This window comes from Panthera onca, chromosome B3 (genome assembly GCF_046562875.1).
Source record: "Panthera onca isolate mPanOnc1 chromosome B3, mPanOnc1 haplotype 2, whole genome shotgun sequence".
NCBI lineage: Eukaryota > Metazoa > Chordata > Mammalia > Carnivora > Felidae > Panthera > Panthera onca.
The window spans coordinates 136,102,280-136,115,670 of NC_138344.1; the positions used below are offsets into that span (position 1 = coordinate 136,102,280).

At 55.7% G+C, this 13,391-nt stretch overlaps 1 protein-coding gene and 1 long non-coding RNA gene across 2 annotated transcripts; one reads left to right on the forward strand and one right to left on the reverse strand.

Annotated features, from left to right (window-relative positions):
• The first annotated feature begins 2,298 nt into the window (after positions 1–2,298).
• Positions 2,299–13,127, forward strand: CCDC197 (coiled-coil domain containing 197). The gene is given in 8 exon segments (XM_081795820.1): positions 2,299–2,327; positions 3,822–3,972; positions 3,974–4,016; positions 5,768–5,946; positions 7,587–7,682; positions 8,507–8,578; positions 9,018–9,134; positions 12,324–13,127. Coding segments are annotated over 8 exon segments (1,248 nt in total). The 3' UTR covers positions 12,885–13,127.
• Positions 10,482–11,588, reverse strand: LOC132670249 (uncharacterized). The gene is made up of 2 exons (XR_009606549.2): positions 11,318–11,588; positions 10,482–11,075 (listed from the first exon to the last, which is right to left on the reverse strand). It is a non-coding gene; the product is annotated as an uncharacterized LOC132670249 (long non-coding RNA).
• Positions 13,128–13,391: the final 264 nt, after the last annotated feature.

Consider the following 13,391-nt stretch of genomic DNA (forward strand, 5'->3'; position numbering starts at 1 on the left):
TGCCTCACCTCCGCTCTGAGCCCGAGCGCATGCTCCAAAATGCCAGTCTGACCATGCCACTCCTTCCGCTGGGTCCCTCCAGCTGCCTGTTGTCTTCGGGATAAAGCCCAGACTCGCCGGACTCCCCTGAGCCTCCGTGTCCTGAGCACCCGCTAAGCATCCATTTCCGGGCCTCCCGCCAAAGGCCTGGGATTTGCTCTGGGAAACTTCTAGCCCCCAGTGCAGTTCCTACGATGTGACTGTCAGTCAAGCCAAGGGGCGGGCACATGACCAGGCTTGGCCAATTGGGTGCCCTCTCTAAGGACCTTGATTCTTGGGGATCGAGGGGGGCTGACGGCAAGGGGTAGGGGAGGGTCCATTTGGGGGGATGTCCCCCCTGAGCTCCTGCTGCCTGGATCTCCAGGGTTGCCGTGGGCCCCCACGCTCTCCGAGCCTGGGTTTTAGCTCTTCTGCTGATGTTGCGGCCTGCCTCGCACCTTCCACTGATGCCCCCTTTGCCCGAGCAGACTACTGGTTTATGTCGCAGGCAACAGAGAGCCTGGCACGGACACTCTGGCTCCTGCTGACGGCTCGTCCGGCCACAGCCACACTGCTCCCACTCTGACCTTCGCCTTCTGCTTTTAAGGATCTGCCTCTAGTTCTCACAGACCTGGATGCTATTTCCTGCCTCTGAACCTTTGTCCCGGCTGTTCCTTCTACCAGGAATATGTTCCCACCTTACTTTTCCTGGCTCGTCCTTATCCTCAAGAACCACCTCAGACATTGTCGACTCTGGGAGACTCCTCCAGCCCTGCTCCCCACCCCCACCCTCAGGCCGGCTCTGACTCTCTGGGCAACCCCAGACCCCAGACCCCAGACCTCTGACCGTCTGCACCACATGAACCCAAGGCCAGCACCAGGCCCTGCTCTCCGTCCTTCCTCAGCCTGTGCTCCTCAGGTGTTTGAGGGGCTCTAGAACCATGGAGGTCAGACAGAGACAGCTCTCTTGAGTCCTGCTCAGGGACTCCTGGGCCGGCAGGGACTCAATCCACTGCCCTCTGATGTGTGGGCCTTTGCGTAGGCCCCACTTCCTGCCCCTGCCCCCTCACCAGAGGCCCCAGCCCCTGCCCCTGGCTCCCCCAGCCACCTTTCCCCTCACTGTGGTCCCTCCCTCCCCCCAGCATTCTCGCCAGGGCTACCCAGGCTGCCCTCCGGGAGACCCTGGCTCTGAGCAAATGGGGCTTTGCTGGGGAGGCCTGGACAGTTAGTAGGGCACCAGGCCCGGCTCCCCCAAATGCCACAGGCCCAGCAGCTTCAACAGCAGGTAGCAGGGCCAAGCCATAAGGCAGGGGCTGGTCCCAGGTTGAGGACCTGAGGCGCCCTCCAGCATGCCCCCTCCCCTCCCCTGGGCCGGGTGTGGTTCTGAGCCAGGGGCAGGGCTGAGTCATTATGGGTTGCTCAGTGCCCCAGCTGGGGAACTGCACAGCCTTCAGCCATGCAAAGTCAGGTAGAAGGAGGTAACAGGGAGAGTCCTGGGGCACGCCAGTGGGATCTGGGGAGCCCGCGGAGTGGGGACATTAAAAATGACCTCTACCTTGCCTATAGTCGACCAGCCTGAAAGGACAAAAACAGCCCAAGTCTCCCTGGGGTCACTGATGCCTCTCCCCCTTCTCCTTGGGACCTGAACCAGGGAGGCAGGGGTAAGGCCACGCCACCCACGGGTGGATCCTGCAGTGGACATGTCATAAGGACAGAAGCCAACGTTATGATGTCACGGCCCCGCTGTGGCTCTGTGCCCTTGGAGCTGTGAGTGAGTCCACCGGACCCCCTCCTCCTTCCCCAAGCTCACGTCTGATGCTCAGGGCTGGAAAGGCTGACCATGTAGCCCCTCACCTTCTCTCCCTGCTCCACGCACATGCTGTGGCTGGTCCAGCAGATGGCCAATGAATGGCAGGCTTAGGGAGACTTCCTTCTCCTTTGGGTCATAACTGGGAACCGGGCTTAGGCAAATGGTCCGGGGGCTCTTTGCAAGGCTGTGTGGAAACTACCTGTTACCTAGGCCACCTCCCCAGCCTGACTACGGGCTCACTGATCTGTCCCAGCCCCCACTGTCCTTTGATAAGCTCCTATCCGCTCACAGTGATGTCACTGAATGCATAAAGGGGTGGAGGGTGGGTGGGCAGGGTAGGTGACAAAGGTGTCCCCTCCCCATGCGGGTTGCTTTCTGAACCGGCCCCCAGCCCTGACCCTGGGACTCTCTTGTTGGGAACCAGCACCTGTTGGAAGGCCCGGGTATCTTGGTGAATTTGGGACTTGACGATGATGGGACCGATCCCAGTTATGGGCTGGTAAGGCCAATAATGCCACTATAGAAAGGCAAATCTGGCCCTTCCAGAGCTGGGGGTGCAGCTCAAAGACCCCAAACATTGGCTTTAATGAGCTCAAGTCCATATCCAGTCCTGCCGTGTGTTCCTGGGCTGGTCACAGGCCCCCTCAGAGCCTCTGTCTCCTTTTCTAGGAGCGGGAACGTACCCTGGCTTTTGAGGACCGTCGGGAAGGTAGGGAGAGAAAGCCGCTGTCCTGCTTGTTGCCATTGCTGTCCATCCTCTTCCCACCTGGCCCACATGGCCCTCGTCCTCTAGCACAGCCGGGGCAACGAGGGGCAATGTTGGTGGCCAGGGACACAGGCCAGTGTGACTGTCGACAAGGACAGGGCCCTGCAGGTGCTGTTACGGAACTCTGCCAGCCCCCGGCCAAGTACGAGTTGACCCAGGCCACGCTGGACCCCTGCCCCAGACCCAGCGCCACCCGTGGTGGGCTAAGTGGCCAGGACTGAGCGAACGTTGGGAGGGCCATCAGGGAAGGGACAAGGACACCTGGAAGAAAATGGGGAGAGGTGGCCCCGGTGAGGGCGGTGGGGGACCTTGGGCCATCCCACGCCCTCTGCAGGCTTGTCTCCTGTCAGAGGCAGGGCTGTGGGTGGCCGTCCCCTGCACCTATCAGCTCAACCCAAGTCAACTTGCAAGGCGACCCTGGGTCCTCTCCCCTCAGGCAGCCCTCCGGTTTCAGCCTGCCCTTAAAAGCCTGAATTAGATGCAAAAGTCTGTGTCTGTGAGCAATTTTATGGAGAAAAGGTCCAACCCTTCCATCAGATTCTAGAATGTCTTCCCGACCCCACTACGGTTTAGCCCCATAATGCGCAGGGCCACATGGTGTTTGTGGGGAAAGACAGTTTTCCCTGCATTTTCCAGGACTGTATGGATGACAAGATGGGGCACGAGAGGCAGAGAGGCCTGCCTTGGGTCACTCAGCAATCACTCAGAGATCCTACCACAGCCCCTGGAGGCTCAGCCAGCTGACCGGAGGGGGGAGGGGGCCCGCTCTGCCTCTGCCCTTGACCCCTGACCTTGACGGGGCGCAGAGCAGGAGCCCTACTGGAGACCCATCTTGCTCAGGGGCTCGCCTAAGAGACAAGCGTGGCTGGGCAGCAGTAAGCGGTCATCTCCCCTCTCGGGGTGCTGGGGCTCCCGACCTCGGACTAAGCACTCACCATGTGCTGGGCACCCCATGCGTAATCCCAGGGAGGGGCTCTCACTACTGTCGTTACAGATGGGCTGTCCAAGCACAGAAGTGAAGCTCCTGGCCAGGTCACCAGCTGTTGGGGGGGGGGGGGGCTCAGGCTACCTCTAGGAGAGGCTCTGTAGACCCCCCCACCCCCCACCAGACAGACTGGACTCCACTCTCCCCCGTGCCTGACGACAGCAGCTCTTTGAACCGTTGTGGCTCAGTTAGCTCATCAGGAAATGGGGTGGAGATGAGGGGTAGAGGGGGGTACTGGCCAGGGCAAGTCTGAGCAGGAGATCCAGGGAAAGCCTTGCAAGAGTTCATGACCTGGGTGCCTCCAAACAAGGCACTGGTGCCTGGCTCTTCCTGTCACTGAAATGTCCCTGCAGGCAGAGGAAGCTGAAGAGCCAGGTGGAGAAGCACAGACTTTTTTGAAGACTCTCTGATTGAGGTCCTTGAGAAGATCCCCAAGGGTATGTATGGAGCTTCCCCTCCGAGGCCGCCTCCCAGCCTTGGGGCCAGGACACCGAGTAAGCCTTGAACTCCACCTGCAGCATGAGGACCCGCAAAGGTCAAGGCCACAGGGGTTCAAAAGGGCACAGGTGCCCAGCGAGCCTGCCTCGTGAACCCCGGTGAGGCCACTGTGGCCTGTGGCAAGTTCTCGAGGTCCTGGTTTCCTTATTTTTTTTTTAATTTTTTTTTTAACGTTTATTTATTTTTGAGACAGAGAGAGACAGAGCATGAATAGGGGAGGAGCAGAGAGAGAGGGAGACACAGAATGTGAAACTGGCTCCAGGCTCTGAGCTGTCAGCCCAGAGCCCGACGCGGGGCTCGAACTCACGGACCGTGAGATCATGACCTGAGCCGAAGTCAGACGCTTAACCGACCAAGCCACCCAGGCGCCCCGAGGTCCTGGTTTCTTTATCTGTACAAGGGGAGCCGCACCGGTCACGCGAATGGAGGAACTCACCCTTCAGAAGCCCCGGCATTCAGCTGACACCTGGTAAATGTTAGCTATTATCGCTACTATTTCGTGAGTCTTTGGTTTTGTTTCATGTGTCGCTATGACCGACGACAATGACACAGACACCGGAAATGGGCTTTGCGTTTTGTTTTATCCTGATTCAACCCAGAGCCCACTGCCATCCGGGCCAGAAGCTTGTTAGGAAAGGGAAGGGGACACAAGCAGGTATTTTTCTCATCGTCATTATCTCAAATTACACTAATAAAAATAACTGTTACCGTTTATTAACTACTTACTCTGTGCCAAGCTCTTTAGTGAATCTTTTTTTAACCCCTCTGCGTGAGCTTCTGTTACCCAGGCTCAGAGACGTTAAGGAACTTGCCCCAAATGCCCAGCCAGGAAATACTGGGGCCGGGTCTCAGATTCTGGTCTGACTTCAGAGCCACCGCACTAAGCACTGTGGAGCTGTGAGAGCCCCCCCCCCGCCAGAACTCTGCCCCGGAGGTCAGGGCAGGCTTCGCGGAGGAGGTGGCCTCTCATTGGGCTCAAATGAGCTCAGCGAGGGGGAAGAGCATGGCAGGCAGGGGGAACAGCACGAACGTAGGCTGGAGCCACAGCCCTGCATGACGGGTTTGGGGCACCAGGACCTGGTTCGGGGAGTTGCTGGGAGATGGCACCAGAAAGTTGAGCAGCACCGAAGAGCTTCGAGCACCAAGCCAAGGAGGGGTGAGGGCTCCAGGTCAGCATGGGGCTTGGCCAGACCCGGCACCCAGAGCTGCTTCTCAAGCAGCCTCCTGGTTTGGAGTCTTCCTAACTCAGCAATTCAACCCTGCTCACCCCATCCGGGATGGGTTACCACCAAAGCCGGGGACCCTATCACTCAGGACAGCAACAATTCCTATCCCCTCCTTGTGGGCTCCCCCAGTCAGCACTTTTTCCTGGGGGGACAGTCTCCTGTCTCACCGGGCAGTCTGGATCCGGAATCCGGGTTCTTGGCCGCTAGGCGGTCCTTCTAATGTTGCCGCTTCTCTTGAAGGGGCAGGAGGTGGGCGATGAGGCCGGACAGTTGCTGGACCAGTCCTGCCATCTGGGAGTAAGCCCTGCGTGGATTGTCTGGCACCTGTCAACTTTGGGACTCCAGCTGGGATTTCGGGACCTCGGCAGAAGTCCCATCTGCCTCATTAGCATCACCACTGCAGGGGGCAGGTGGGGGCTGGGCTCTCTGTGCCCACCCATCCCTCCGAGGCACTGTCTCCACAGGCCACAGTGAAGGGGAGGGGCCGGAGGAGGCCCTCGTGGAGACCGTGGTGGGGCACTATGGGAAGCTCTTCACCATCAACCAGGACATCCAGAAGCCTCTGGAGGCCTTCTCCAAGAGGAACCAGGTCGTCCACCAGAGCCTGGGGTCTCTAGAGGAGAGTCATAGGGCTCGTACCCCGGTAACAGCTATCTGAAGCCTGGCCCTTTGCCTTTAGCCCATAAAACCGGGGGCATAGGGGTCTCCTCTGCACCTGCGAGGAAGTCTCGGAGCATTGGTGGGCTGCTGAGAGGGTCTGGGTGAGGCTGTCACTCCAGAGCCTTGTTCTGTCTCCCTTTCCGTCCCCTTTCTCCAGGCTGACCCCTGACAGTGCTTATGCTTAAACGTGTTCTTGGGGGTAGAAAAGTCATGAATTCTAGATTCAAACAGACTGGGTGCGGATCCCAGTTCAGTCTTTGACTAGCTGAGTAAGTGTGTACCCTGTCTGAGCCTCAGTTTCTTTATCTGTCAGATGGCAATGCAAACTAGCTAGGAGGTTGTCCTGAGGCACAGGACACAGTGCCCAAGTTCGTGCCCCGAGAAGCCACCTGTCTCTCCTTTCTGGTTCATCTTATAATAAATAGAACTTTTGCCAGGAGGGCCGGCCATTCCAGAAGAAACTGCGCCAGGCAAAGGCGTGGCAAGATGAATTTGCATGCTGAAGCTGGGGCCTGGGGACTCGGAGGGGAAGGGGACTCGGAGAGGACGGCTGAGGGTGGGTTGATTCTGGCACAGGACCGTTGTGCGCAGTTTGCAGCGAGCCTCTGCCCCCTAGTGGCAGCACTGAAAACCTACACCATTTGGCACCTTTTCGCCTCCGGGAAACCGGACCCTTTATGAGCAGCCTGGCAGGGTGAGGGAGCTTTACCTGCTGTATCTCATTTAAATCTCACCCCAGCGCCTGGAGGTAAGTGCTTTCATTCCTAGCGCTGAGACAAGGGGAGGTGAGTAACCTTGAGCGTTCAAGTGCCGGGTTGGATCTCATCTTTCTTTAAAATGTTAATATTTTGTTCATCATGGATTAAAAAAATGTTTTTTAATGTTTATTTATTGTTGGGGGGGAGGGGCAGAGACAGAGAGGGAGACACAGAATCCGAAGCAGGCTCCAGGCTCCGAGCTGGCCGCGCAGAGCCCAATGCGGGGCTCGTACTGGTGGACTGTGAGGTCATGACCTGAGCCGAAGTCGGATGCTTAACCGACTGGGCCACCCGGGCACCCCTTAATTTTGATTTTTAAACAAGTGAATTAAAATGTTCTTCACTGTAATTTATCTTAATTAAGCATAAGCTGAGTTTTTCGATGCCACCTTGAATTTTGCAACTTAGACCGAGGTGTGCTTTTCTTCCCACTTTCCAGAGGAGGAAAGGAAGACTCAGAGAAGTGAGGACACCTGTGTAGGTCCAGGGCTGAGCCCGCATCCCATGGGGCCTTGCGGGGGCGGGGGTGTGGCCGGCACTACATCGACCAGAGCAGGCTGGGCTTCAGGAAGCTTTCGCCGGCCTTGCTCCACGGTGCCCTCCTAGCAGCCTCGGAGCCCAGAAGGGCACAGACTCTTGGGTCTGGTTATGGGAGGAAGCGAGCATTAAGCCCCAGTCAGCCTGGACATGCTCTTTTGGGCATTTCCTGGTACCTTGAACAGCCAGACCACCCAGGACTTCCCCTTCCTCCCTCCCCCCATCAGGCTCAGATCTCCCCGGGCAGTGAGCTCCTCCGGACCAGGCCCAGGGCAGATGCCCCAGGAGGGTTTGCGGCACCCAGGTGACCCAGCCCCTCCCACCGCAGAGCCTCAAGATTCCTCTGTGTCAGCTGCGAAAGAGGTGTCGCGGCAAGCAGGAACAGTGGTGACAGTTGGAACAGAGAGACGTGGACAGCTGTGATGTGAGCCCGCTCTGTGGGATGGGGGCGGGGGCAGGGCTGGGGGCTGCTGTCTCCTCAATAAGCATCACCCCCTCCCCAACACCACCACACACACCCCTGCTTACCTCACCCTGGTGACTGTCAGCTTTCCAAGGGCTTCTCGAAGATGGGGCAGAGGTTACTTTACAGATGGGAAAACTGAGATCACAGATAGGTAAGGGCCAAGCTCTACCAAGAACCAGTACCCGGGCTTGGCATGTGCTGGGTGCTTACCCGGTCCTCCGATAATGCTTGTAGGTAATAACAGAACGATGGCTTTTAAGTGAGTGGTTGTCACTCACGATCGTCAGTAATTCCTAGGACTGTCTGATGGTAGGCAGGTAGTACTTGGCACAAGGCCTTGCCCGGGACAGGCCCTCCTAAATGCTGCTTGGTTCTTACCTCTATCTGTTTCACAGATGAGAAGAGTGATTATTTGGAAAGAGTAAGCCATGCCCGAAATCCGTGACCAGAGGCCAGGATTTCTGGACTTAAGCTCTCGAGCTCCTGCTTACTGGCCTTTGGAATGGGGACTGGTTACCCTCCGGCCCCTGGGTCCTCACTAAAATCAGAGCCTGTACCCTTCCAGCCTCAGGGGCTGCTGGGAAGACACCAGGACCATAGGCCTGGGCACACTGCACCTGGACTGAGTGTGGTCAGCGAATCCAGGGCCTTCTCGGGCCCCATGGGATCCTGGAAGATGAGATGGTTGGGATCTACAGGTGGCTGACCTCCAGCCAAGGGGCTTAGAGGGGGAGTGGACTGGCCACTGTTCACAGAGCCCCTTCTGGGTCTTTCTCTTCAAGGTGGGAAGCAAGGCTGTCACCGCTGACCACAGCCCCACAGACCTGAAGCCCAGGACTCCGGGGCTGCCCAGAGTGAGGAGCTCTGGGTTCCTCCAGCCCCCTTCCCAGCCCCTGCTCCAGGTGTGGACCGTGGGGGTCTCCGGCCAGGAGGATCCTCTGGGAAGTTAGTTCAATGTCTCTCATGGCAGGGGAGGACACTCAGGTCCTGCGGTGGGAGGGACTCATCCAAGGCCCTTTGGGAGTGGAGCACAGACCAGGATGAGAAGGTGGCTTCTCTGGTCTGAGTGAGCTGGGGAGGGGGAATGGTGGGAGAGGATTGGGACCTCTTCCTCCTCCTCCCCCTCCTTCTCCTTCTCCCTCTCCCTCTCCTCACCCCCTCCTTCTCCTCCTCCCCCTCCTTCTCCTCCTCCCCCTCCTCCTCCTCCTCCCCCTCCTCCCCCTCCTCCTCCCCCTCCTCCCCCTCCTCCTCCTCCTCCTCCTCCTCCCCCTCCTTCTCCTTCTCCTCCTGCAGGAAGAGCTGCTCAACTACATGCACGTGGCCATCAACAACATGGTCCAGCAGTGTTCGCCCTCCGCCCACAGCGTGCCCAAGAGCAGGGACCTCTTCTCCAAGCTCGACCTGATTCAGGTGAGGACTCCCTGCCACCCCAGGCTGGCAATCTCAGCCTGTGCAGGGCCTCCGCTCATGGTGCATTCACGTTTAGCCCCCGTGAGTCCATCCCTCCGTGGCTACACGTGCTCCTGGGTCAGTAGGTCCTGGTGTCTCTATTGTCACTCAAGAAACTGGTGATGAGTTCCCGTTAGGTATAGGATCAGAGGCAGGTGCAAAGGAACTCCTGTCCTGCCCGGTCTTTCTCTGTGCATCTCATACACACACACACACACACACACACACACACACACACACACACTCACACATTCACACGTGCTCTCTACACACCTAACAATACACGTGAAATATACACAGACACACCTGCAAACAAACACACCCAAGATGGACACAGGTGTGGCCACACATTTACACTCACGTGTGCACTCTGGGAGGGCGCATTTCAGTGACTGAGGAAGCCTCTGTGCAGGGTCTTCAGTTTCCACTTTGGACTCTCGGTCAAGTCCACTGAGCCTCCCCTTGTCACCCCCCCCCCCCCCATCTGTCATACGCTGAAGTTGCAGTAGCCGGGAACATGTCAGACCGGCTTCTACTGACCACAGAGCGTGTCTTTTCCTTCTTTTTAATAATAGCTTCGTTGGGATATGATTCACATACCATAACATTTACCCTTTTAAAGCGTACCCTTCAGTGTTTCTAATTCAGCCAGAATTATGCAGCCATCACTACTCTCCAGAACATTTCATCACCCCCCACAAGATACATTTTGCATCTGGTTTCTCGCACTTAACGTTTTCAAGGTTGATCTACGTCATACAGTGTGAATCAAGACTTTGTTCCTTTTTAGGACTGGATAATATCCCATTGTGTGTGGACATACCACATTTTCTTTATCCATCAGTGATGGCCGTTTGGGTTGTTTCCGCTTTTTGGCCGTTGTGGCCAATGCTGCTGTGGGCATCCACGTACACGTGTTTGGGTGGACATATGTTTTCGGTTATCTTGGCGACATACCTAGGTGTGGAGTTGCTGAATCATATGACAACTCTGTATTTAAATCTTGTGCAAATATTATTATCAACTGCAAACTGTTTGCCCAAAGTGGGTGATTTTACAATCCTGTGATCGATCTATGTGTGAGGGTCCGATTTCTCCACATCCTGTCCACACTTGGAATTGTCTGTCTTTCGTAATGCAGCCATCCCGGTGGGTGTGAAGTCCTAGCTCGTTGTGGTTTTGCTCTGCATTTCCCTGGTGACAGTAGCATTGAGCGTCTCTTTGGTGCTCATTGCCTATTCGTATCTCTTCTTTGAAGAAATGTCTATTCAGATCCTTGGCCGATTTTTAAATCAGATTATTTGGGTGTTGTTTTTTTTTATTGCATTCTAAGATATATTCTAGATACAAGTCCCTTATCAAATATACAATTTTCAAATATTTCCTCTCATTCTATGGGTTGTGTTTTTCATTGCATGGTGTGCTGTGAAGCACAAAGGCTTTTAATTTTGATGAAAATCCAAGTGAGCTACTTTTTCCCCCTTGGGTTACTTGCCTTTAGGCATCACATCTAAGAAACTATCACAAAAACTGTAATCCAAAGTCATGAAGATTTATACCTAAATTTCCTTATAAGAAATTTATAGTTTTTGCCCTAATATGTAGGTGTATGATCCATTTTCAGTTAAAACGTTTGTATATGGTATGAGATAAGAGTCCGATTTCATTCTTTTGCATAAACATATTCAGTTGTCCTGATAACATTTGTTGGAGAAAAAAAACAACTATCCTCCCCTGTTGCATTGGCCTCTCCTCTCTCTTGTCAAAACTCTACTGACCGTGAACGTGAAGGTTAATTTCTGGAGTCTCAATTCTATTCCGTTGATCTAGATGTCTACCCAATGCCAATACCGCACTATCTTGATTACTATAGCTTTGTCGTCAGTCTTGAAATCGGGAGTTCTGAGTCCTCCAACTTTGTCCTTTTCTTTTCTTTTTTTTTTTTTTTTCAATGTTTTTTATTTATTTTTGGGACAGAGAGAGACAGAGCATGAACGGGGGAGGGGCAGAGAGAGAGGGAGACACAGAATCGGAAACAGGCTCCAGGCTCCGAGCCATCAGCCCAGAGCCCGACGCGGGGCTCGAACTCACGGACCGCGAGATCGTGACCTGGCTGAAGTCGGACGCTCAACCGACTGCGCCACCCAGGCGCCCCAACTTTGTCCTTTTCTGAGGTGGTTTGATTCTTCCAGCAGGGCATGGTGGCGTCACGAGTGGAAGTTCAGCGGCCGGGTGGGTTTCAGGAATGGTGTGATCCGAGGCTCCCTGGCTCATCAAAGATTCGTCCTTTCCACACACTGCTGGCTGCCCTCTTCAATACTGGCTTCATTCTAGGTCACAACTCGCTCTCCGTACTTGAGGCAGGCTCAGTGGAGACGTTCAAAACACAGGATGCTTGGTTCCTCTGGAACCCGGAACGCCCCGCCCCGCCCCAGGGTTGCCATAGCAACAGCCAACAGTCAGCAAGCCTGCGCCTCCGTTGAGAAGGACTTCTCACAAGCACTTCACACAGCGTCAGGGCTGCTCAGCGGCCCAGCTCCAGGGACACCATTCACCACGTTGGCTTCCCCTGGGGCAAAACTCATGTTATTCATATTCACATTGTGATATGAGCGATGTCGGTTTCAATAAGGGCACGTTTGTCTACATACTCACAGTACATTAATTTCATCTTCTTCCGAAGAAAAAGGAAGAAATTACACGGTGATGTCAAGGGGTCCCGTGGGTCTCCTGCAACAATCACTCAACCGAGACGTATTGAGTCGCCCACATGTGCTCAGCGTTGTGCTAAGAGTTGGAGGTAGAAGGTCCTTCAGAAACGAATGTCTCTAAGAGAGGGAGGCTGGGGGCAGTCAGGGTGGGCTTCTTGGAGGAAGCGGTGAAAAGAGGCAAGCGACCGCATCAGGAAACCACACAAGTACTTGGACTCAGTCATCTAGCTTTGCTACCACTGGGCTGTGCAGCTTCAGGCAAGTCACTTAACCTCTCTGAGCCTCAGTTTGCTCATTTGCCAACCGTCACCTATAGCACATGCTTGGCAGGGCGCTTGTAAGAGTTAAAGGAAGGGTAGGTAACCTTTGATGGTGCTTTGGTCCCTGGGAAGTAGTGTCAAAGCACCTTCAGGCGACAGAGATTTCTTTTTCCTCCCAGGAATTTATGTTGGACAAAATGGAGACAGTGAGATTTATATCACTGCGTGTGGAACCCAGAGTGTGCTGGTCAGCGGACAGTGACAAGAGTGAGGGCCTCAGAAGATGCCCCAGGTCCTTCAGGAAATGCCCAAGGGATCGAGATTCGATCCCCCAAACGCCCTTTCCCAGCACCCAGACTTCAGCCCGCTCCGGCCCGTACGGACCAGGCTGGCGACCAAGCCAGCCCTGCCAGCCTCAGGACCATCTCCTTAGCCCCTCGGCCTCCTTTTGTCACCACAGTGCCCCCAAGTGGGTGGGAGGCAGCCTGTTCCCCGCACTGGGGGATTGGCAGGCAACAAGCCTGCGGACCGGACCGGGGAAGAGAGGGAGTTCGCCGGGTGGGAGGCAGCGGGAGGTCAGGTGGGACTTGCCAGGCTGGACTTGCACCTGGGAGCCAGGGCCACACTGTCAAGGTCTTAGGTGGGTTTGTCTAAGAAGAGCTCTGGATAGGTGCCTAGCTTTTAGGAATATGCGCGTCACAGAAACTCCCTTAAAGAGCCCCTCAGGGCCTAGGAGGTGAGAGCTCGCCTTGCCCACTGCAGACGGGAGAGCACAGCAGGCTGGGGGTCCTGAATTTGTTCATCGGGGGCGTCTCATCAGAAGCAGACGCAGGGTCACTGCCCTCTGCGTTTCCCAAGGGTCCCAGAGCTGCCCGGAGTGGATGCTGCTCTCGGGGAGAGCTTGGCAAGGCAGAACCCCTCCCTCTCCAGCCTGCCTGGAAAGTTGGGCGAGAGGGCATCTAAGGGAGTCCCCTCCCCCTCCCCAGCCGGATGTCCTTAGGCTGGGGGTGGAAGAGCTTGGTCTGGATGAAAGCACTGGTTTGGCTTTCTTGTGTCACTGGTGTAAAACCCTCCTGGTGACCGCCGCAGCCCTGGAAAGAATTCACGTCTGGAGGCCGGCCTGCCTTGGCTTTTTGGTGTGGATAAAAGTCGCAAGTTAAGAGCAACTGACCAGCTGCGAACCAGCGAGTTAACTTTCAAAGAAGAGTTTCAGAAAAGATGCTGCTGTTCGGTCCACAAGCGCCGAG